The sequence below is a fragment of the Grampus griseus genome (assembly GCF_964374135.1).
Source record: "Grampus griseus genome assembly, chromosome: 3".
Lineage (NCBI taxonomy): Eukaryota > Metazoa > Chordata > Mammalia > Artiodactyla > Delphinidae > Grampus > Grampus griseus.
Genome location: NC_139019.1, coordinates 126,196,922 through 126,218,923, shown reverse-complemented (window position 1 = coordinate 126,218,923; position 22,002 = coordinate 126,196,922). Strand labels below are relative to the sequence as shown.

At 41.6% G+C, this 22,002-nt stretch overlaps 2 protein-coding genes across 2 annotated transcripts in view; both read left to right on the top strand.

Moving 5' to 3' along the window:
* Positions 1 to 3,549, top strand: part of DCTN4 (dynactin subunit 4) — a 31,790-nt gene extending 28,241 nt beyond the window's left edge. The window contains exon 13 of the mRNA XM_082651011.1: positions 1,605 to 3,549. Within this exon, the coding sequence (XP_082507137.1) occupies positions 1,605 to 1,818 (214 nt within the window). The 3' untranslated portion in view covers positions 1,819 to 3,549. The remainder of the gene's footprint in view (positions 1 to 1,604) is intronic.
* A 7,338-nt stretch (positions 3,550 to 10,887) lies between these two features.
* On the top strand, positions 10,888 to 19,449 carry RBM22 (RNA binding motif protein 22). The gene is made up of 11 exons (XM_082652426.1): positions 10,888 to 10,999; positions 11,429 to 11,482; positions 12,445 to 12,474; positions 13,075 to 13,207; positions 14,480 to 14,580; positions 14,685 to 14,857; positions 15,672 to 15,872; positions 17,061 to 17,225; positions 17,983 to 18,071; positions 18,276 to 18,407; positions 19,187 to 19,449. Exons 1-11 carry the CDS (start codon positions 10,946 to 10,948, stop codon positions 19,315 to 19,317), a joined length of 1,263 nt encoding a protein of 420 aa, XP_082508552.1. The 5' UTR covers positions 10,888 to 10,945; the 3' UTR covers positions 19,318 to 19,449.
* The last annotated feature ends 2,553 nt before the right edge of the window (positions 19,450 to 22,002 follow it).

Sequence of the window (22,002 nt, the reverse complement as noted above, 5' to 3'; positions counted from 1 at the left end):
AAGAAATAACATGGGACAAATTAGAAAGACAAAGTGAGAGCAAAGAGGAGGTTAGTACGGTGATTACCAAACTTGGGTGAACTTCAGAAAGCACCAGCGTGGGTGTTTTAATCTTTTTTTTTATTGTTTTTTTTTATTTTTATTTTTTTGCTGTACACGGGCCTCTCACCGTTGTGGCCTCTCCCGTTGTGGAGCACAGGCTCCGGACGCGCAGGCTCAGCGGCCATGGCTCACGGGCCCAGCCGCTCCGCGGCATGTGGGATCTTCCCGGACCAGGGCACGAACCCGTGTCCCCTACATCGGCAGGCGGACTCTCAACCACCACGCCACCAGGGAAGCCCTTAATCTTTTTTTTTAATTCTGTATAGAGTACCAGACCCCACAGCTTCTCTTTAACAGGTCTAGGTAGGCACCAGGAATCTGAATTTTTTTAAAAAAAGCTTCCCAGGCATCAGTGGTTGCCTGGGAAATTAAGGCTAGGAAGACTTTTTCTTTTTTACTATTTTTGAACTGAATTTTTAAAATGAATCTGATGTAAATCAAAGGTTTGATTAGTTACTTCAAAGTGATTGTGTTAATACAAAATGCATTCTCTATAATCCTTGGTTTATATAAATTATATTAATTTAAGTACAGAAATTTGTTAAGCCAAGGTGAACTTCTGGAAAGATCATCTGAGATAAATTCCAGCCAGATTACATGACAGATTAATGAAAGATTGAATTAATTATATTCCATATTATTGTACTTTATAGGACTTCCAGATATCTGGAAATTAGTAGTGCTAATACTGGATAATATGTAAATATTTGATTGAGTAACTTTTCTTAAAGTAATTGAGTATCATCTGGATAGTAGATCAAGTTCTGTTTATTTCATTGCCTTTTGACTTTTTGAAGCTAAGTTATTTAAACACAAACTTCAAGTGCATATCAGAAAACTGAAATGGAAAATTCAACTAAAGAGATTTTTTTCTATTCTAAAAATTCCTAATTTACAGACTCTATTTACAAAACACACTGATTTATGGTATTCCAGAAACTCCTTTAAAGCTCCGAGTTAGCATCCGTCTGTATCCTATAGAAATAATACCATATGTATATAAAGGTTAATGTGAAGGGATGTTTGTAACAGAGGAAATCAGTGTATACTAATTATGGTCGCTATGCACCCATTAAGTAGAATGGAGAAGACCTAGATATACCAATATGGACAGGTGTTTGTGATAAACAGTGAAAAAAAGCATGTTACAGAATAGTGTCCCTTTTGTGTTGGTTAAAAAGGCAGAAAAGTGTAAGTGCACAGAAAAATATTTGGTAGGTTAAGAGCCAAGCCGTTTACAGTTGTTCTCTGTACTGAAGAGGAAAATAAGAGGAAAGACTTACTTTTCCCCATTTAAAATTTTTATGACTATATTTTACTGTTGTAATATTTAAAAAATAAGGAGGTCAGTATTTTGCTGAAGAAACTCTTCATTGTTGACAAATGGGATGGTGGTCATATCTTGTCAACAGAGATTTCCTGTGGGGCATAAAATGACTGTGAGTCTAACAGGCTTGGCTGACTTGCGACCTGCCTAATACTGTGCTTATTTCCTTCCCTAGCATTATAGCCTTCAGAAAGGCCAACAAAGTGGGTATTTTCATCAAAGTGACCCCACAGCGTGAGGAGGGCGAAGTGACCGTGTGCTTTAAGATGAAGCACGATTTTAAAAACCTGGCCACCCCCATCCGCCCCATCGAAGAAGCTGACCAGGGTACAGAGGTCATCTGGCTCACCCAGCATGTGGAACTCAGCTTGGGCCCGCTTCTTCCTTAAAGTGTTCCAGTGGCGGGCAGATCCCAAAGGACCGTATCATCACAAACCCGCGTTAAAATGTGGAAGCTGCTGCTTCGTTAGGCCTTGTTTATAATGATGTACCCATGCACTACTGAATCCTGTTCCTAGGAGGTTGGGGGCATAGGCAAGGCATTAGGAACACTGGGTGACTGCTGTTCCTCTGGCCCTCTCTTCTGTTAATACCCGTAAGTCTGTGTCTCCCTCACTGAACCCTGCACGTTGACTAACAACAGCATAGTTCCATCCCAAGAAAGGGGGTGGCTGTTCTTTGGAGTGGCATTCGATTGACCACTTGAGAAACTGACCATACTATCTCCCGATCTGATCTCATAAAGGATCAGAGTCTCACAGATGAAACTTAAAATAACTGAAAGGTAGGCCCGCTATTAATGACCCAGCATTGGTCTCAGTATACCAGCTGCTTTTTGCATTCCACTAGATATAATCTAGCACTCTAAACGTATCCCTTCACTTGCCATCTTGGCTCCCATCCATTTGACAGGATAATAGAATCGTCATGTTGTCTTTAGTTTTGTGATGATTGGAAAAACCTGTGAAATAGTTAAGGCACCTTAATTTGCCCTCTTTTAAGTGAATATAAGATACTTATTTATTAATTGTTCTTAAAAATTTTTTCCCAGTAGAATACAGAACTTTTTCTTCTAGGAAGAATTTGAGAAGCAAGCAGTTACGTGTCATGTCAAGGGGGTGGCAAATTCTGTTCATTTTAACTGTTGCCACAATATCCAGGGACTGATGCTGCCGCAGCGAGCCTGTCTTTATGTCTTACTCCCTACGCTTCTCTTCGGCTCGGCCTCTTTAACTCAGTAAGTTGTTCTGAGTACTGGGGACCTGGAAAGAACCCAAAGAAAACTTGGTGGACAAGTTCACTTCTGGAATTCAGAAAACATTTTAAATGTTAGATGTTTATCATGATCTGAACTAATGTTCTTTCCATGGATTTGAAGGGGAAGTTAACATTTGTAATCTCTTGAATCCAAAACTGGATATTCAGAAAAAGAAACTTCTCCCTTCCTGCATTTAAGACTTTTATCATACGGTTTGTCAAATAAGAGCATTTTGACCATAAATCATAAAGAATACTTGCCTAACAGCACACATGCTGTTTTCACTTGGTATCCTGGAGTTGGGTTGCTAACCTTAATTTCTGTGATGTCTTCTCAACTGAGACTTGACAAAGTAGACCACCACCTGCACCACATTTTCTGTAAATGTATTGTTAGCAAGCAGCCAACAGACCGTTGGGGAAAGAGAAATTTCCTGTTTATTCTGGTTTTGTTTTTAAGTTCAAGCCTTTAGTTTTTAAAAAAAATTAAAGGTATATATAGTAATCTGGAGTACAGACAGGACATAGTTACTTTTCAGTTCCCCTTGGAAGATAAAAATATTTAGGAAGCCTCTGAAAGACACTAAATAGTACTCTTAAGATCAAGCCAATATTATGAAACAGTATTCCACAGAGCAATATATATGCTGCAGTATGAGAACAAAAACACTCATGTCTCCAATATTATGACAGTAATAAGGCTTAGCCTGTTAGGAGTTGGGGCAGGGTGTTGTATAATGACAAATCTGCAGACTATAGAAATAGCTTAACTTTTTGTGACCCCACGAAGTGTCAAATTAATTTTTATTTCACTACTCACTACAGCCTCCTGTGACGTGAGTGCTCCATATTTGCCAGTGGAGGAGATAAGCCTCAAGGTAGAGGATAGCTTCCTATGTTTACACGTTTGCATCGACTGCACACAGTTACGTGTTGAAGGCATATAGCTGGTGTTTGTTCCCAGAAATAATAATGTTGAAGTAATGGGTCTCATCACCCCCATGTGACACAGAAACACAAAAACACTATTGATCATAGAATTTTTTCCTCAGAAGCCAAATTAACTTGCAGAATAACAGAGCCATTGACTTAATGGTTCCTCAAGATCGTTTTCAGTGCAAGCTGGTACTTCGTGTGTTAGTAGAAATGGTTCAGTATCTGTGTGTTAGTAGAAATGGTTCAATACCTGCAGCTGGTGAATTTGGAATTTTATTTGTTCCTTTTTTATATTCGATTAGGTGCAAGATTTTTAAAGTATAGTCAGTGTGCACTACTGCAGGCAAATTAGATGTCATTAGCACTAGAAACTACAGTTTTGGAAACTTAAAGCTAAGTTAATTTGAATTTGTGATTTGATTAGCCCACCAGAGTTTTCTTTTGTTCAGACTGTTTAATGAGCTAAATGTAATGCATATTTGTAAAGAAACATCCTTTTTGGTCCCTTTTGGGAATGAGAGGCACTCCTTGGTCTTTATGAATGACAGGTTACTGTTTTGCCTGATTGCTTAACTTCGTGTGGTGAAATAAAGCAGAAAAAGCTTGAAAAGTGTCTTTTGTTTGGTTTCATGAAGACTGATTGGAGTAGCATGCCAGGGGTGGAGTTAGGGTTAGCACGCGAGTCAGTGGGGCGTGCTCCCTTCTTCCATTTGTCTAAATGAACTAAGGTAAAACCTCAAGGTAGTTCACTGTAATATTATATAGATAGATGTTGCTTGAGCTCCTTATGAACGTATTATCAGAACCAATGTGTAAATGTTACGTTGTTAGGACTCTACCAGCTTTTATCCTGGGTCATTGCTCCCAAAGATATCCTTTTAAGTGTACAGAGTGGCCCAGCCCTCTCAGGTAGCCACTCGTCCACTTTCATCTGTACTCAACTTTTTCCTTCCTCTTACTGTAGATTCATCAACTACTTCCCTTGCTCTCTACACCCTAGCCACACAAGTCTCTGCTATTCCTGAGTCACCCCAGGTTGCGCCCTCTCAGGTTCTTTGCACTGGCTGTTCCCTCTGCCTAGAAAACTCTTCTCCCAGATATCTGTACAACTCAAACCCCTGCCAGTCAGGTCTGTGCTTAAATGCTTCCTTCTTAGGCTTTCCCTGACCTCCCTATGTGATAATGTAAACTGCACTTCCCTAAACACGTACCCCCTTCTTTGCTGCTTTTTTTCCTCATAGCACTGATTACCATCCAGCACTATATACTTTATTTTTTGTTTCATCATACGAGAACATAAGCTCCATAGTACAGGGATTTTTGTCTTTTTTTAAAAATTGATGTATCTGCAGAGTGTAGAGCAATGCCTGGCAAGTAGCAGACAACCAATATTTGTTAAATAAATTAATACCATCGTCCTTTTCCGTGTTCACGTAGCTGTTGGTCTTTTATCTTTTTTAAAAATATATATACATATGCCTCTTTTTGTCATAAGCCAAATATCTTAACTTCCCTTGAGCTCTCTTGTTCCAGTGTTAGCTCAACCTAGGATACTCCCTAGGTATCTTACTCCCATCTAGATGTGGTCTTAATCTGTAGTACTTAACCTCTCCAGGGCATTTACCTCTGCCTAGTATTGGGTTTTGTATGTGTATAGTTCCTTTGCTGTAATGCACACCCTTGCAGAGCCAAATCCAGGCCCCTTTGTCATCTCTTTCTCCTATATTCCAGTCAAAGGGTAGCCTGGAATAAACTCAGAGCCAAGTCACTTGCTCAATTGCAATATAGTTGATCCTTGAACAATGCAGGGGTTAGGGACACTGACACTGGGGCAGTCAAAAACCTGTGTATAATTTTACAGTTGGCCCTCTGTATCCAGGGTTCTGCATCCATGCATTCAGCCACGTGCAGATCATGTAGTATTGTATGTATTTAGTGGGGAAGAAAAGTGTGTGTAAGTGGACCCACGCAGTTCAAACCTGTGTTGTTCAAGGGTCAACTGTAGTTAGCTTTATTTATCCCCATTTTCTGGTGGTCAGGGACATCAATAGTGGAATATATTTCACAATACAAACCACCTACACAAGACAATGACTTTAAGTGTTAAGTGAAAGTAACATTAAATGATATGGAATCAAATAGTGAGAAAGTTGTATCATTCTCATGCCCTGCTCCCCTCTCCCCATCCTTCTGTCAAATAAGGATAAAGTATCAGTTCTCTTATGTAGCACTTTTTTTTTCTTTTAAACATAGGCTTCTGTCTCAGAGCCTTTGGCAGACAACAGAGGCTTACCTACTAAAAAATATTGTTTCATTTTCATTGTACTTGTTCTTAAGGCTACATCTACACAAGTGATACTAATTTTCCATTTACAGAAGTGATAAAAAATGTTCCTCTTAAAATATATTTAAGTAACATGAGGAGACTTAGGAGTTCCACTTGTGCCTATGATGTAGATGTGTGGAAAGAGTGTCACCCTAACTCAAAGTGGATAGATGACAAAATCATAAATTTTATTGGATCTATATCAGATAGCTGATGTGGCAGGGCAGTCAACTAGCCTGAATTTCAAGGAAGGACAGACCCCTCCAAGGAGAGGTGGGATGTAGACTGGCTCACCTGTAGCAGAGCATGGGAGGAAGAAGTGTTGACCAACATATAAGCAGGTAAGAGGAAATCAACTAAAAGAATTGCTAAAGGCCAAACTGGGGCTAACATGACAGTATAAAACCCCTGGGAGCCTGAGATACTAGGGGACCTTGCATGCACTGACAAGCTCTTTCCAAAACCTCCACCGGGTGTTCATGAGAAAGACCTGGGGGGAGTGGGGTGCTGGAGCTCTACAGAGCCTCCCTTGGTTTGGAGGCATGCAAAGGAAGGAGGAATAGGAAAGGCATGAAACCTTGCCTCCCCCTGGCTAGGCCCTTCCCTCATTAGGAGCAAAAAGGCCTAAGCCACTGGGGGAGGAGCAGAAAACCCTGTCTCCCTGGAACACAGGTAAAGACCCGTTGGTGCTGGGACAAGGTAAGAAAAAACCTCTACACTTGGGAGGGACAGGATTCAGTCCTGAGCCCCCCCCCAGGATTTTATACCAATACCATTAAAGGCTTCTTGCCAATGCAAGAAGGGCAAGAAACTCTCCCCCTTCAAGACCAACCAACCACAGATACAAGTCAGGGTTTGGCTGCCACAGAGAGAAGGGGCAAGAATGCTGAGAAAAGACCCATTCCCAAGGCCTGGGCACGAAGGACCTACTAAAGACTGAGGCTTTGGGACTTCCCTGGTGACGCAGTGGGTAAGAATCTGCCTGCTGTACTTCCCTGGTGGCGCGGTGGTTGAGAGTCCGCCTGCCAATGCAGGGAACACGGGTTCGAGCCCTGGTTCAGGAAGATCCCGTGTGATACAAAGCAACTAAGCCCGTGCACCACAACTACTGAGCCTGCGAGCCACAACTACTGAGCCCGTGAGCCACAACTAGTGAGCCTGCATGCCACAAGTGAAACCCTTGTGCCTAGAGCCCGTGCTCCGCAACAAAGAGGAGCCACCGCAATGAGAAGCCCGCGCACCACAACAAAGAGTAGCCCCTGCTCGCCGCAACTAGAGAAAGCCCACGTGCAGCAATGAAGACCCAACGCAGCCAAAAATAATTAATTTTTTAAAAATTAAAAAAAAAAAGACTGAGGCGTAATTAGAACAAAGAATCCCTGAGTCCTCCCTGACTCCCAACGTAGCAAGCAGCTGCTGGGGGCATGGGCAAAGGCATAGAGACTTAACCATATGGTGCAGGTATGCAGGACAGCTGAAAGCTAAGGATGAAGTATGAACACTTGAGAAAAATTCTTCAGCTCCAAAGCACAAAATTAGTGGATATGAAACCTGTGGTTTCAAACACTGAAGGCAACCATCGCAACAACAAAACCCAAACCTAGCTCAATTTCTCACCAGGATGACCAAACCCCACACGAATGGCCTGACAGAAGAGGCTTGCCTATTTCCAAGCATTAATAATATTGATTTCAGTCTCTGCTGTTACATAAGTAATGACTGGCATTCAATAAAAATTTTGAGATACACGAAGCAAGAAAAGTCAACCCATTTGTGATAGACAATCAATGAGACCCTATACAGGTATGACCCAGACGTTGGAATTATTGGTCAGGGACTTAAACTCTGATTAACATGTCGAAGATCTAGTTGAAAATAGGGATATTATGCATGACAGATTTCAGCAGAGAGGTAGAAACTATAAGAAAGGGACAGATTGAAATGAAAACCACAGGATCAGAGATGAAGAATATTCTCTCTGGGCTCATCAGAACACCTTGTCATACCTGAGGAAATAATCAGGAAACGTGGAAATGGATCAATAGAAATTATCCAAACTGAAACTCTCAAAAAGAAAACAACAGCATATTCAAGGTCTATGGGATGATATCAAATAGTCTAACGTGTAATTGGAGTCCCAGATGGAGAAGAAACTGGGCAGAATATTTAAAGATGACAGTTAAGAATTTTCAAAATACAATGAAGGACAACAAATCACAGATGCATGAAGCTCAGATAATCGCAAGCACTTTCTTATACAGGAAAAAACCATATGATCAAGTAATCCCACTCCTAGGTATTTACACATGCAAAATGAAAACCTATGTCTGTACAACAACCTGTATGTGAATGTTTATAATGCCTTTATTTATTTATTTTTGGGTTTTGTTTTTATTTTTTTTAACATCTTTATTGGAGTATGCTTACTTTACAATGGTGTTAGTTTCTGCTTTATAACAAAGTGAATCAGCTATACATATACATATATCCCCATATCTCCTCCCTCTGTGTCTCCCTCCCACCCTCCCTATCCCACCCATCTAACTGGTCAGAAAGCACCGAGCTGATGATCTCCCTGTGCTATGCGGCTGCTTCCCACTAGCTATCTATTTTACATTTGGTAGTGTGTATATGTCCGTGCCACTCTCTCACTTCGTCCCAGCTTACCCTTCCCCCTCCCCGTGTCCTCAAGTCCATTCTCTACGTCTGTGTCTTTATTCCTGTCCGCCCTTAGGTTCTTCAGAACCTTTTTTTTTTTTTTTTTTTTAGATTCCATGTATATGTGTTAGCATACGGTATTTCTTTTTCTCTTTCTGACTTACTTCACTCTGTATGACAGACTCTAGGTCTATCCACCTCACTACAAATAACTCAATTTCATTTCTTTTTATGGCTGAGTAATATTCCATTGTATATATGTGCCATATCTTCTTTATCCATTCATCTGTCGATGGACACTTAGGTTGCTTCCATGTCCTGGCTATTGCAATAGAGCTGCAATGAACATTGTGGTACATGATTCTTTTTGAATTATGGTTTTCTCAAGGTATATGCCCAGTAGTAGGATTGCTGGGTCCTATGGTAGTTCTATTTTTAGTTTTTTTTGTTTTTGTTTTTGTTTTTTTGCGGTACTCGGGCCTCTCACTGCTGTGGCCTCTCCGGCTGCGGAGCACAGGCTCCAGACGCGCAGGCTCAGCGGCCATGGCTCACGGGCCCAGCCGCTCCGCGGCATGTGGGATCTTCCCAGACCGGGGCACGAACCCGTGTCCCCTGCATCGGCAGGCGGACTCTCAACCACTGCGCCACCAGGGAAGCCCTATTTTTAGTTTTTTGAGGAACCTCCATACTGTTCTCCATAGTGGCTGTACCAATTTACATTCCCACCAGCAGTGCAAGAGGGTTCTCTTTTCTCCACGCCCTCTCCAGCATTTATTGTTTGCAGATTTTTTGATGTCCATTCTGACTGGTGTGAGATGATACCTCATTGTAGTTTTGATTTGCATTTCTCTAATGATTAGTGATGTTGAGCATCCTTTCATGTGCTTCTTGGCCATCTGTATGTCTTCTTTGGAGAAACGTCTATTTAGGTCTTCTGCCCATTTTTGGATTGGGTTGTTTGTCTTTTTGATATTGAGCTGCATGAGCTTATGCCTTTATTTATATTCATTCAAATCTGGAACAACGCAAATGTTCATCAACTGGCAAGTGTGTGTGTTGGGGGGGGGCGGTGTGTGTTTAACCCCAGGTGCATCCATACAATGAAATTCTCAGCAATAAAAAGGAACAAATTACTGATACATGTAACAATATGGATGAATTTCAAATACAATATGCGAAGAGAAAGAAATCAGACCCAAAAGGCAATACAGGATTCCATTTATGATATTCTGGAAATGGCAAAACTATAGGGGCAGAACACAGATCAGTGGTTGCCGTGGATCAAGCATGGGGAGAAGTGGATTCACTCAGCACAAGGGAACTTTTGGGGATGATAGATGATAGAACTATATTTGTATGACTATATGCAAAAATTCATAAATGTTCAAGTAAAAAGGGTAAAATTTTACTCTACACAAATTATGCTTTAAACCTCATTTTTAAGACATAAGGTGGCATAAATAAAAGTATTTGATGATAGGATATGTCAAAAACTATGAAAGTGATACCAGGACGCTTGAAATTCATAAAATATCGGCAGTGTGGTTATGAGTTGTTCCAAAAACGATGTAACAATACATGTGTTGATCCACAGGACCCTTTTCATTTCAGAAGTTGGAAACACAGCACTATTGTCTTTGGATTTGTGGCTTCACCATTTTCTAGCTACACGACCAGAAGCAAGTTACTTAATCTCTCTAAACCTCAGTTTCCTTCTATAAAAGAGGTACAATAATACTTGCCTAGAGGGTAATGGTTGCCAGATAAAGTACAACACACCCTGATAAATTTCACTTTCAGAAAAACGAGTCATTATTTAGTGTAAGCATGTTTGGAACATATTTGGAACTAAAATAGGGTTCGCTGTTTATCTGAAATTCAAATTTAAGTAGACGTTCTGGGTTTTCCTTGCTAAATCTGGCAACCCTACAGAGAGAGGGCTTATTGTGGGAATTAAGTAAGACACGGTAACGGCAAGACGTTACCCCACCGTTTGGCATAATAAGCGCTCAGTGGGGACCAACGCTGTTTTAATCCCAACCCCTCATTCATTCCTTGTTCCTTTATTCTTTCACTCAAATATTAAAATAAACCGATTGTACTTGTGACTCTTCATCCCTTGCTGTCACCACTCTGAAGAAGCACCAGGAAGCCAACTATCTAGCGAAGAAATTCTGAGCGGGCGACGTCATGACGCACAAGGCCCGTCCCCCGCTCAAGGGCGCACAAGACGCGTAAATAAGACGTCGACGGCCGGCAGGCAGCTTCGGGGCCTGACGGGATTGTGGCGGTCTTCTCTCCCAACTCGGAAGCTGCGGCTACCTCCAGACGCTCTCAAGATGGCGACCTCTCTGGGTTCCAACACCTACAACAGGCAGAACTGGGAGGATGCGGTGAGTATGCCTGCCGATGGAGGACGGAAAGAGGCAGCGAAGCCAGGCTTCCAGCGGGCGGGCAGGGACATGGCTGCGGCGCAGCCGAGGGAATTCCGGGGAGAAGCCAGCACCGCGGCCTAACTCTGCCACGGCTGAAAGCTGAAGGGCGGCCCTCCTGCGGGCTTGGAGGGAGAGGGCTTAGCCAGGGTCCGGCAGCAGCCCCCTTTCCATCCCTACTCCCTCCACTCTTTTTGAGCGGCTCTTTTCTCCCGCCGTCTGCCGGAAGTGCAGGCAGCACCCCGTCCGCGACCCGGCCAGTGCTGGACCTCGGGTTCCTGCCCTGTTCCCCAACCTCGCTCCTCGTCCTCTCCCCCCGCCCCATCACTGTGGCCGAGATGGCAGGGTCTTCGGAGCCTGGCGTTCGACCAGATTTCCCATTTTCACCAGGACTTCCCTATTCTGTGCCAGACGTGTCTTGGAGAAAACCCATATATCCGAATGGTGAGTGATCGTGTGTGAAACGGGACTTACTGTCTGTGTTCTGTCAGTGTTGTGGTACTTGCACACTGTCGGTGATGTGTTTGTCTTAGCTGAGAAGTAATAATGCCCCTTTACTAACCCTAAGAGTACGACGAATTTGCAAAGGACTGTCATGCTTGTTCTCTCACTTTGGAGCTCAGCAACAGTCCTGTGATATAAGAGTCATAATAATAGCTAATATTCGTTGAGCATTTACCTAGGAGATAGGTCTGTTAACCAGAGGCAAAGGGAGTTTATGTCTTTTCAATATAGCAAGTAAGGTGTGGAGCTGGGATCTAAGTTCAGATATTCTGACTCCGGGTACCTCAGCAAATTAGGAGCAGACCCAGGACTAAAAATCTAGGTTTCCTGACTCCTAATCAAGTGCCTTTTGGCCTCTGCACCTTGTAATCTGTTTAGTATAAGGTACCCTCTATCCTTACAAATAAGGGTAAAATTAGCGCAGTTAACATTTAATACTTAGATTAGGGCTGTGTTGTGATCAGTCTTGGAGGTATTGGTTGACTATATGCAGGGGACCAGCACAGGATGAGTCTGTAGTAGTTAACTCTGACTAAACTTTGTAAAATGGGCTGGCCATGGCTGCATCCTCCATTTAGGGACTGTGGAAACCATTAGGAAATTGTTCTTGGGAGAGAACTTCGGAGCCAGAAATGAATCTAAGAGTTGCGGTTGTGGAAAGGTACATACTTACCTGGTGTTAGATCTGTAAGATTCTTAAGAGGTTATAACTTGTAGGTGACTAGATTATATCCCCAGCCCTCCCTTACCCCCCCTCCCTCCCCAAAAGGGTGGATTTTTTCCTCCTCTCTTCAAGATGCCAGGGATTTCCAGATAAATTTCTTAGGTCCTGTCTAGAGAAGGAGCAGGCATTAGGTTTTCTTCTTTCCATAACTCATTCTTTTCTATTTTTTCTATTTCAGACCAAAGAAAAGTACGGGAAGGAATGCAAAGTAAGTATATTTAAAGAGTAATGATTTAATTTTATTTTCCGTTTCCCTTCCACTTGTTGAGGTATGAAGTCCTTTATAAAAGTGAGCGCTACACAGACATTCATGTATCATTTACATACTCATTGGCTGTTAACTATTTAGTGTAGGGGTAAGAAAATGAGCCCTTTAATGTAAGGATTCTTAACTTGGTGTCTGTGGTTGGGCTTTGAACCCCCTGAGATTGTATATACCAAGTATTGTTTGATTATGCACATGAGCATTTTAGCTGAGGAGGAAGGTGATAGCCATCATAAGATTCTCAGAGGAGTATATGACACTCCCTACTCACCCCATAAAAGATTAAGGGTTATATCATTAATGGTGGTGACCTCTAGGGTGGGGAGGACTTTGATTTTTGAGTATTTTATTTCTGTACTATGTGAGTTTTTTAACTACTGGGGAAGGGTGTTGTAAAGGATTGAAACATCATATGGTGTTTAGACTAGATGATTGCTAAGATCTCTTCTACACCCTAGATTCAGGGATCCTTTTATTAAATCTCCTGGATTGATTGTCCAGATCAGGACCATTAATACTCTGTGGCTTTATTTTGTGTTCCAGATCTGTGCCAGGCCGTTCACAGTGTTTCGTTGGTGCCCCGGGGTCCGCATGCGTTTCAAGAAGACTGAAGTTTGCCAGACCTGCAGTAAATTGAAGAATGTCTGTCAGACCTGCCTCTTGGACCTAGAGTATGGTATGTTTGCCCTGTCCCATAGGTCTGAAAGTGTGCAACTACTCTACACGACAAACCAGTTTTCTTGTCTCCCACTTCTCACCCCTTCTCTGGTTCTCACCCACTTTGGAGTGTCTGCTGTGCTCTGCTTTTCCCAAGAAGAAAAGAACCATACTAATTTATTCTAGCGTTCTGAACAACAGTAGGGACTTAAAGAAAAGTTGGTAATTGATCAGCACTGGCCGAAACCTCCCTTCTGTATACCTTTGTAGCCAAGGTAAGTTAAAGGCATTGTTGCTCTGATAGGTAATTTCTTTGCCTTTGGCTTCTTTCTAAATCCAGAGCTTTTTTTCCCACAATCCCTGACAAAGTTCTGGCTAATTGTGCTCTAGATTTTTGTATCAAATATATTGTTAGGACTGATACACTATATTGCTACTGTTTCAGAGTAACTGCTTTTGGGAGTGATTTTTTTTAACTGCAGATGACTTTTTATTTATGCGAAAAATATTCTTTCAACAAAAGTTTCTACTATACAGTAAAATAAAAGGGAAAAGGAAAATACAAGTTTATCTATGTTAAGTTCAGAAAGTTGACTCTGCTAATCAGAGTCCTGGTCACATATTGTTTAATATTATTTTTATGTTTGTTAAGCGGGTGTTCTGATTCTGGAATATAATGACCCTTACATGACTGATTATCCAGAGGATGTGTAGGACAAGCCTAAAAATAATTCATTTTTTTATATTTATTTTAAATAAATTATGGCATATTAAAAGCTAGATGCATTATTAATTGCAGGTCAAATCTAACTATAGTAAAAGTTTGTTCATCTAAAAGATTTTCTAAAACATTAATTTCATGAAATTTCATGAAAACTCAGGAATTTGGATAATTTCTTAGAATGCTCTGTAGTAGTATTGGCCTGATGGTGCTAAAGATTTTGAATTAAAATAAAGCCTCTGGGGCTTCCCTGGTGGCACAGTGGTTGAGAGTCCGCCTGCCGATGCAGGGGACACGGGTTCGTGCCCCGGTCCGGGAGGATCCCACGTGCCGCGGAGCGGCTGGGCCCGTGAGCCATGGCCGCTGAGCCTGCACGTCCGGAGCCTGTGCTCCACAACGGGAGAGGCCACAACAGTGAGAGGCCCGCGTACCGCAAAATAAATAAATAAATAAATAAAGCCTCTGGTACCAAGTAAGAAAGTGGAGAAAATGATGTATTCTGTCTACATATTCAGTTTGGATATGGTTTAAAATGTATTTTGAGTTTTTTCCTCCTTTCCTTTGTTCTAGGATTGCCCATCCAGGTTCGTGACGCAGGATTGTCTTTTAAGGATGACATGCCAAAGTCCGACGTCAACAAAGAATACTATACACAGAATATGGAGCGAGAAGTATGTTGCCACTTGCTCGATGTAGTTTTATATTTAATGAAAGAATCCTGGGGGATTGATACAACCTGTGTAATTTATCTTTTGAATGTGTCATTCCTTTATAGATTTCTAACTCTGATGGAACAAGGCCAGTTGGCATGTTGGGGAAGGCCACATCCACTAGTGACATGCTGCTCAAACTGGCCCGGACCACACCCTACTACAAAAGAAATCGGCCCCACATTTGCTCCTTCTGGGTGAAAGGAGAATGTAAGAGAGGAGAGGAGTGTCCATACAGGCAAGAGCTGAACTGCTTTTTCAGTTTTTGCTTTCAGATGATTAGTCATCTAAGAAGGGGGAGGTGCTAGCTTAAACTATTTCTGCTTTAAAATGTAGAAGTTTATAGAACTAGTGTCATATGTCTTATACCTTAGGACTAGAGCTTGATCAAATTGTTTTTACTTATAATGGAACTTTTACTTAAAACCAAGCCTTGGGAAACTAAATTGCTCTGCCATAAAATATCAATGTTGACCTCAAAAGTTTCTGCCTAAGATGTAAGTCTTTGCCATCAGGGTATGATTGGCTTGAATCTCAGTGTATAGTTGAAATCAGATTAAGACCAGACTTGTAAAGAATGTGTAAGTGTGTTTGACTCAAGACTGCCAGGCATCTGGATTAGGAGTTCTTACTTTGGGGTTGGTGAAGCCTACACCCAACAAAAAGCTAGTAGCTATGTTTTTTTCTGGGGTTGGGTCCATAGATTTAATAAGACTCTGAGTGGAATGCAAGACCTCAGACACATTAAGAACCCTTGACCTAGAGGAGGGTAATCATGTTTTGGTTACCTTTTGTTTTGGAGTGGATTGTGTCAAAAACATTTCTTTATAAGGAAACTCTGCCACGCTGGCCGTTTAAGTGGCTTTTCGGAGGCTAGCGAGTCCTTGTGTGATACAGTAAATCCCTTGATATTAGCTCTGTTTTAATAGTTATGTTTTGGTATGGCCATGGTTTCTAGATCAAAAGGGGACTTTTGTAGCTCCTGTTGGGTGGTATCTGTAAAATTTTTTCCCTTGTTTCACCTTTATGCATTGTTCTTTCCTGAACCATAGACATGAGAAGCCAACAGATCCAGATGACCCCCTTGCTGATCAGAACATTAAAGACCGATATTATGGAATCAATGACCCTGTGGCAGATAAACTTTTAAAGCGGGCATCAACAATGCCTCGTCTGGACCCACCAGAGGACAAGACTATCACCACACTGTATGTTGGTGGTCTGGGCGATACCATTACTGAGACAGATCTAAGGTTTGTGAATATAATTTTATGAGTTGTTTTTGCCTTCACCTGCCCGAGAATTTTTTTTTTTTTTTTTGGCAAAAACATGATAATTCTGTATAAGGTACATTTTTCTTTAGTTGCTCTAGAGTTAGTGTCATGCTGACTGGAATTTTTATAAAGTTGTCCTTTGTGATGCCACGTAATGTTCCTCAACAATGCTTATTCCATGCTTGTGTAGGGTATTAATTACATGAGCTTCTGTTTGGCCTAATAGCCATTAGAATTTCTAAAGATGGCACATATCCAAGTATGATTAATTTTGTAGGGGAGGGAGAGCTTTGCAATTATAAAACCTTATGGTTTACTTGTTGGCTTTTTAAAGAGATTGGTATTTGGTAAATTTGTGTTATTCTTGGCTTGTATTTTGCATGGCTAGATGAAATATCTGGGCAGATACTGATGGAAATTGCCTCTTGCAAAGAGATAGAGGGGAGAAGAAACTCTTATAGGTGTACAACCTGCTCTTGGTAGCTTGTCTGCATTAAACCCTAAGTGAGCGAGAGTGTCCCCAGGGGGTGGCAGACTTTTTCCCACCTGCTCTTTCTCTTCTTCTTTTTTACAACCTTAAAAAAAAATTTTTTAAAAAACGTTCTTGGCTCATCAGCCATGGGGGCTGTAGTTTGCCAACCCCTTATCTAGGGTTTAAGGTCTTTAGGGAGCCTTCTGGAGCCCCTTTTCCTCCATGGGAAAAACCCTGAGATGTTTGATAGCCTTTATTTACTCATTATTTTTCTTTGCCTTCCTCAATACACAGCACCCACAATAGGGTTTAAGGTATGGGGGAACCACCTGCAGGTAATTAGGCAGATCACCATGGGGCCACCTGCCTTGTGGTGAATCAGTTAAAGAGTTAGTAATCCAGGGCTTCCCCGGTGGCGCAGTGGTTGAGAGTCCGCTTGCCGATGTTAGGGGATATGGGTTCGTGACCCGGTCCAGGAAGATCCCACATGCCGCGGAGCTGCTGGGCCCGTGAGCCATGGCCGCTGAGCCTGTGCGTCCAGAGCCTGTGCTCCGCAACGGGAGAGGCCACAACAGTGAGAGGCCCGCGTACCGCAAAAAAAAAAAAAAAAAAAAAAAAAGAGTTAATAATCCATATTCAACTTCCTGGGAATGTCTGTGTTATTAACTCATTTTTCTCTACCTGTATCCCTTCAGAAATCACTTCTACCAGTTTGGAGAGATCCGGACAATCACTGTTGTGCAGAGACAGCAGTGTGCTTTCATCCAGTTTGCCACAAGGCAGGCTGCAGAAGTGGCTGCTGAGAAGTCCTTTAACAAGTTGATCGTCAATGGCCGCAGGCTCAACGTGAAATGGGGAAGGTGAGCATTAGACTGTATTAAAATAGCATTATTGAGATTTTCAAGAACCTTTTCATTATCTGGGGACTAGTAAGCTTTCGGTGAATAGGCTTAAATCAATAGGACCTTTACAAAGAATTTTTCATTCTGTCTGGCACTCCATTCCTGTGGATATTAGGAAGATGCTACTTTGGAAATTTATTCAGGGTTTTGGTGTAGTGATCTGATCCTTTGAAGATTCATGTGTTTTTTGACCAGCTATTACAGGTCAAGGGTAATGCCAGGGCATGAAATGTGGCCTGAGAGTTTACACAGGAATTAGACCTAGATTCTGTCCTCTGTAGGCCAACTATCTAGTGAAGAAGAATAGCTAACATAAGTTTGAAAGTGGTGATTGCATAAGAGAGACACAAGTAAAATGCCCTGGACATTCAAAGGTGGAACGTGTTTCTGGCTTGGAGCCAGGGAGACCTTTCACAGCAGCAGCAGCAGCAGCAGCAGCAGTCCTCACGGAGGGCTTTCTGAGCACTGGGCTCAACACATGGGTGTTGCCTCCTCCATTCCCTACAGCAGTTCTAGTGAATTTTGAACCCAAGTCTTTCTGGCTTCAAAACCTTTGCTCTTATCCACTGTGCACTATGGCATTTATGGGAAAAGAATGTGTGCCGAAAAGGAGGCAAGGAGTGAAGGAAATACGTTTGTCTAGGAAACATGAGAAGCAGAGGTGTGAGAGAAGGTGGGACCATGTGCTGATGGCGTAAGGGTCTGTGTCTCCCAGGTCCCAAGCAGCCAGAGGAAAAGAAAAGGAGAAGGACGGAACCACAGACTCTGGAATCAAGCTAGAGCCCGTTCCAGGGCTACCAGGAGGTGAGTGCAGACTTTCTGCCTACCTGGTAGCTTGCTAACTTCAGTTGCTCACACTGCCCTCGTGTCCCACGGACGTTAGAAGAGACCCAGGTCTCTGGCTCCCAGCAGCTGTGTTCTCCCAGCAGGACCTCCCAGGATTTCAAGGCAGTGGAAGCGCTGTTGCACAGTTGTCCTCTGCTCTAACCAGCTGCTTCTCTTCTTTAGCTCTTCCTCCTCCTCCTGCCGCAGAAGAAGAGGCCTCAGCCAACTACTTCAACCTACCCCCCAGCGGTCCTCCAGCCGTGGTGAACATCGCCCTGCCACCCCCGCCTGGTATTGCCCCGCCCCCACCCCCAGGTAACCAGCTTCCTTCTGAGGAAATCGGGAAACCCTGGCGAAGTCCTGTAGGCTGTGGGTGTGTTTTAGCTTGCAAAGCCTTTACTACCTGCCTGCAACAAGGTAAGGAGTTTGCACCAAAATGTAAATTCGTCAAGAAAGTCGTGTTACCAAAAAATTGTCAGATGAACTAAACAGTGTGCTTGGTCATGTAATGAAGTTACATTTTGGCTCAAGCTCTTTATCTTGTTCATGACAAGTAATAAACAGTTCAGGGACTTGCACTTTGTATAGCACTGCTCTTTATAGCACTGTCAATGCCAGTATGAGCAGTGTAAGTAAATCACAAGCAGCAGGTTCTCCTGGGCAGAGTTCCCATACTCTGGAGAAAGTTCTGGTTTCTGAACACCCTTCACTCGAGTATAAAGCATTAGCATTGAGGTTAATGATGACAGGGTGTTGCCATCAGCCTGATTTCTCCCTCACCTCCCCAATTCTGATCAAATCCTGTGTGATAGGCTTGGCATGTTTGATAGATAGCAGAGGCTCAGATGACATACTAGCAATACCTGAGACATGTGGAGTTTTTTTTTTTTTTAAGCCATCTTGAGGGGGAAGGTTTCTAAAACCAAGGAAGTCATGCAGGTAGACATTCCTAAGCAAGTCTTGTGAACTGACATTTTCTGAAGCCCCATGTCAATTTGATTTATGTGTAGGTGGTATTGACCTTAGAAAATTCAGGGTTTGAAAGATTGTCAAGAGAACTGCAAGCCTAACAGATTTTTCTCTCCTATCTGTAGGTTTTGGGCCACACATGTTCCACCCAATGGGACCACCCCCTCCTTTCATGAGGGCTCCAGGACCAATCCACTATCCTTCTCAGGACCCTCAGAGGATGGGAGCTCATGCCGGGAAACACAGCAGCCCCTAGCACATTATCACCACTCTGGGGCTCTACAGAAGAGAGGGCGCTTTAAAATCCCAGTAAATGAATCTTGGAATAAACATATTTTTCCTTCCTTTGTAGTTTCCATGATAGCGGAATGTATTCAGATGTGGGCAGTTGGAGAACAACAGCCATGCTTTCCTACATGTGCTCAAAGGATTGATGGACCTGAAATAAGCTGCCATTAACATATCTGGTCACTACTATAACATTACTAATAAAGTTTAATGCCTCTTCCCCTTATCTGTGTGGGGAACAAGCAACTGGGTAAATTGGAATGTCCAGCGGAGTTACCATCCCAATTAAATGTTCATTTTGTATCTTTTCTGGGGGGAAAAAGTTGACCTGCAGTAAAAAAACAAACAACTTTGACCATTTTTATGTCCATTGGATATTTTCCTTTTTATCATCTAAAAAAAGATTACTAGTACTAATCATTGTAGTGGCAAGAGTGTGATTTAACGCTTCTAAAGTCACACTCAGAAAGACAAGTAGAAACCAGCACCCAGCACAGCCCAGGTCTTTTCTCATCTCTCCTTTCCTCATTTATTACTAAAGGAATCTGGCTGATAGTTTTACTTCTTTATGCTACCAAAAAGAGACAAAGATAAAAATTACTTTTTATTCCTGTCAATCAGATGGAGACACAAATGTCATGGGGTTTTGTATCATTGAAGAAACCTGGTGTCTAGGATGAAATTATTTTAAAGAACTTCCAGTAAAACACTTGAACAAACTGTGAAAGGAAAAGAATTAGAGTGTGTTTGAATGGAAGACTTGTGACCTATAGCTGGAACTTTGATCTTCAGCATTCACCTTTGTGTGACTTCAGCGTCTCGTTTTAATTCCCTGCTTCTGGGCAGGGGACTCCGGTCTTAGAATATTTGGATATATCTGAATTGTAGATGGCAAAAAAAAAAAATTGATGTTGTGTTGTGGTTTTGTTTTTAAAAAATTAAAACGGGTCAATTTTCTAAATGTTGTCATAGGTTTATTTCTGTTTTCTTTATCCTTGGTAACTGAACTTGAGGTCAGTGGGAGTTAGAAACAAGTTATATATGAATATGTTTTTGCTTTAAACTGTTTTGATTCTGATCTCTATCCATTCTGAAAGAACCAGGCCTTTTTAGTACTTATGTCAAAGGTTAGTTGTGGGCTTGAAATAGGAATACACAGAAGGCACAGCACAGAGCCTGTCATGTGGTTGTTGATACATGGTAGCTTTAAAAAGTTGTCCTAGTATTATACAAGTCATTTTAAAAGGAAACAGGAAAAATTTATCTACAAGTGCATTTTTCCAGGAGCCAATTCCCATGTCATTTTTATCTAAAATACGTACTTACAGAATGGATATACCCCTTATTACCCTATTTTAGCTTCTCTGGAGAATTTTTGTTGTTTTCTTCGAGAGGACTTTATCTTGCCTTTCTTTTTTTAAGATCTAAAATTAATCTAGAAGCACTTAGAAATTTTTATTTTAATTCTAGTAATATCAGATGTGAAGCAATGTAGGGGTACTTCCAAGTATTTTGACACCCTTTTGGGTAGGGTTTTTTACTTTTGAGCAGGTGAGAGGTTTTTAGCCAATTTGTGAATAATGTGAAACATAGTGTTTTAATAATTGCTAAATTCAGTTATATCTATACATGTTATATACACATGTAAATATGACTATCCAATTTGCATATTCTTGCCTTTTTGCGAAAGATTCTAAATTTTGTGCCCTTACCTGGCTGTGTATTTGTTTTTAAAGCATAAACCAACATAAATTGAAGTATAGAATAGATGCTTGATTAGTCTTTCTTATGGAAATCAGAATTATGAGCAATTAGATTTTGGCAAAAACTCGTAGGTGCTTACCAAACTCCATTTCCTTCTCTAGGGCATACAGCCAGGGGTACACTTGGCAAAAAGTAAACTTTGCCATTCCCAGACCTCGGTAAAAAACATCTCACCCACCCAGTCCTATGAGCTCTTTCCCCATCTGCTGGCTGAATGCACAGGAGGATGATCCCTGGAAGATGGCAGAGTCACACAATGGAAGGAGCCTGGGTTACTTTATCACTGCTTCAAGGAGAGCATTGTGATAAGAGGAATTTTTGTTACAGTAAGCCATTGAGACTTGGGGATCTGTCTGTAACAGCAGCTAGTGTTACTCTCATAAAAGATGTAGTCAGATCTGATCACAAAAAAAAAGCAGAAACCCATTTTTGTACTGAGTAATGGTGATTTCTTAAATTTATTTTTATTTATAATGTGTTAATTTCTGATGTACAGCAAAGTGACTCAGTTATATACACATATACATTCTTTTTTATATTCTTTTCCATTATGGTTTATCCCAGGATATTGAATATAGTTCCCTGTGCTATACAGTAGGACCTTGTTATTTATCCATTCTATATGTAATAGTTTACATCCACTAACCCCAAACTCCCAGTCCATCCCTCCCCGCCCCCACCTTGGTAACTACAAGTGTGTTTTCTACGTCTGTGAGTCTGTTTCTGTTTTGTAGATAAGTTCATTTGTGTCATATTTTAGATTCCACATACAAGTGATACCATACAGTATTTGTCTTTCTGACTTACTTCACTTAGTATGATAATCTCTAGTTGCATCCATATTGCTGCACATGGCATTTCACTTTTTTATGGCTGAGTAGTATTCCAT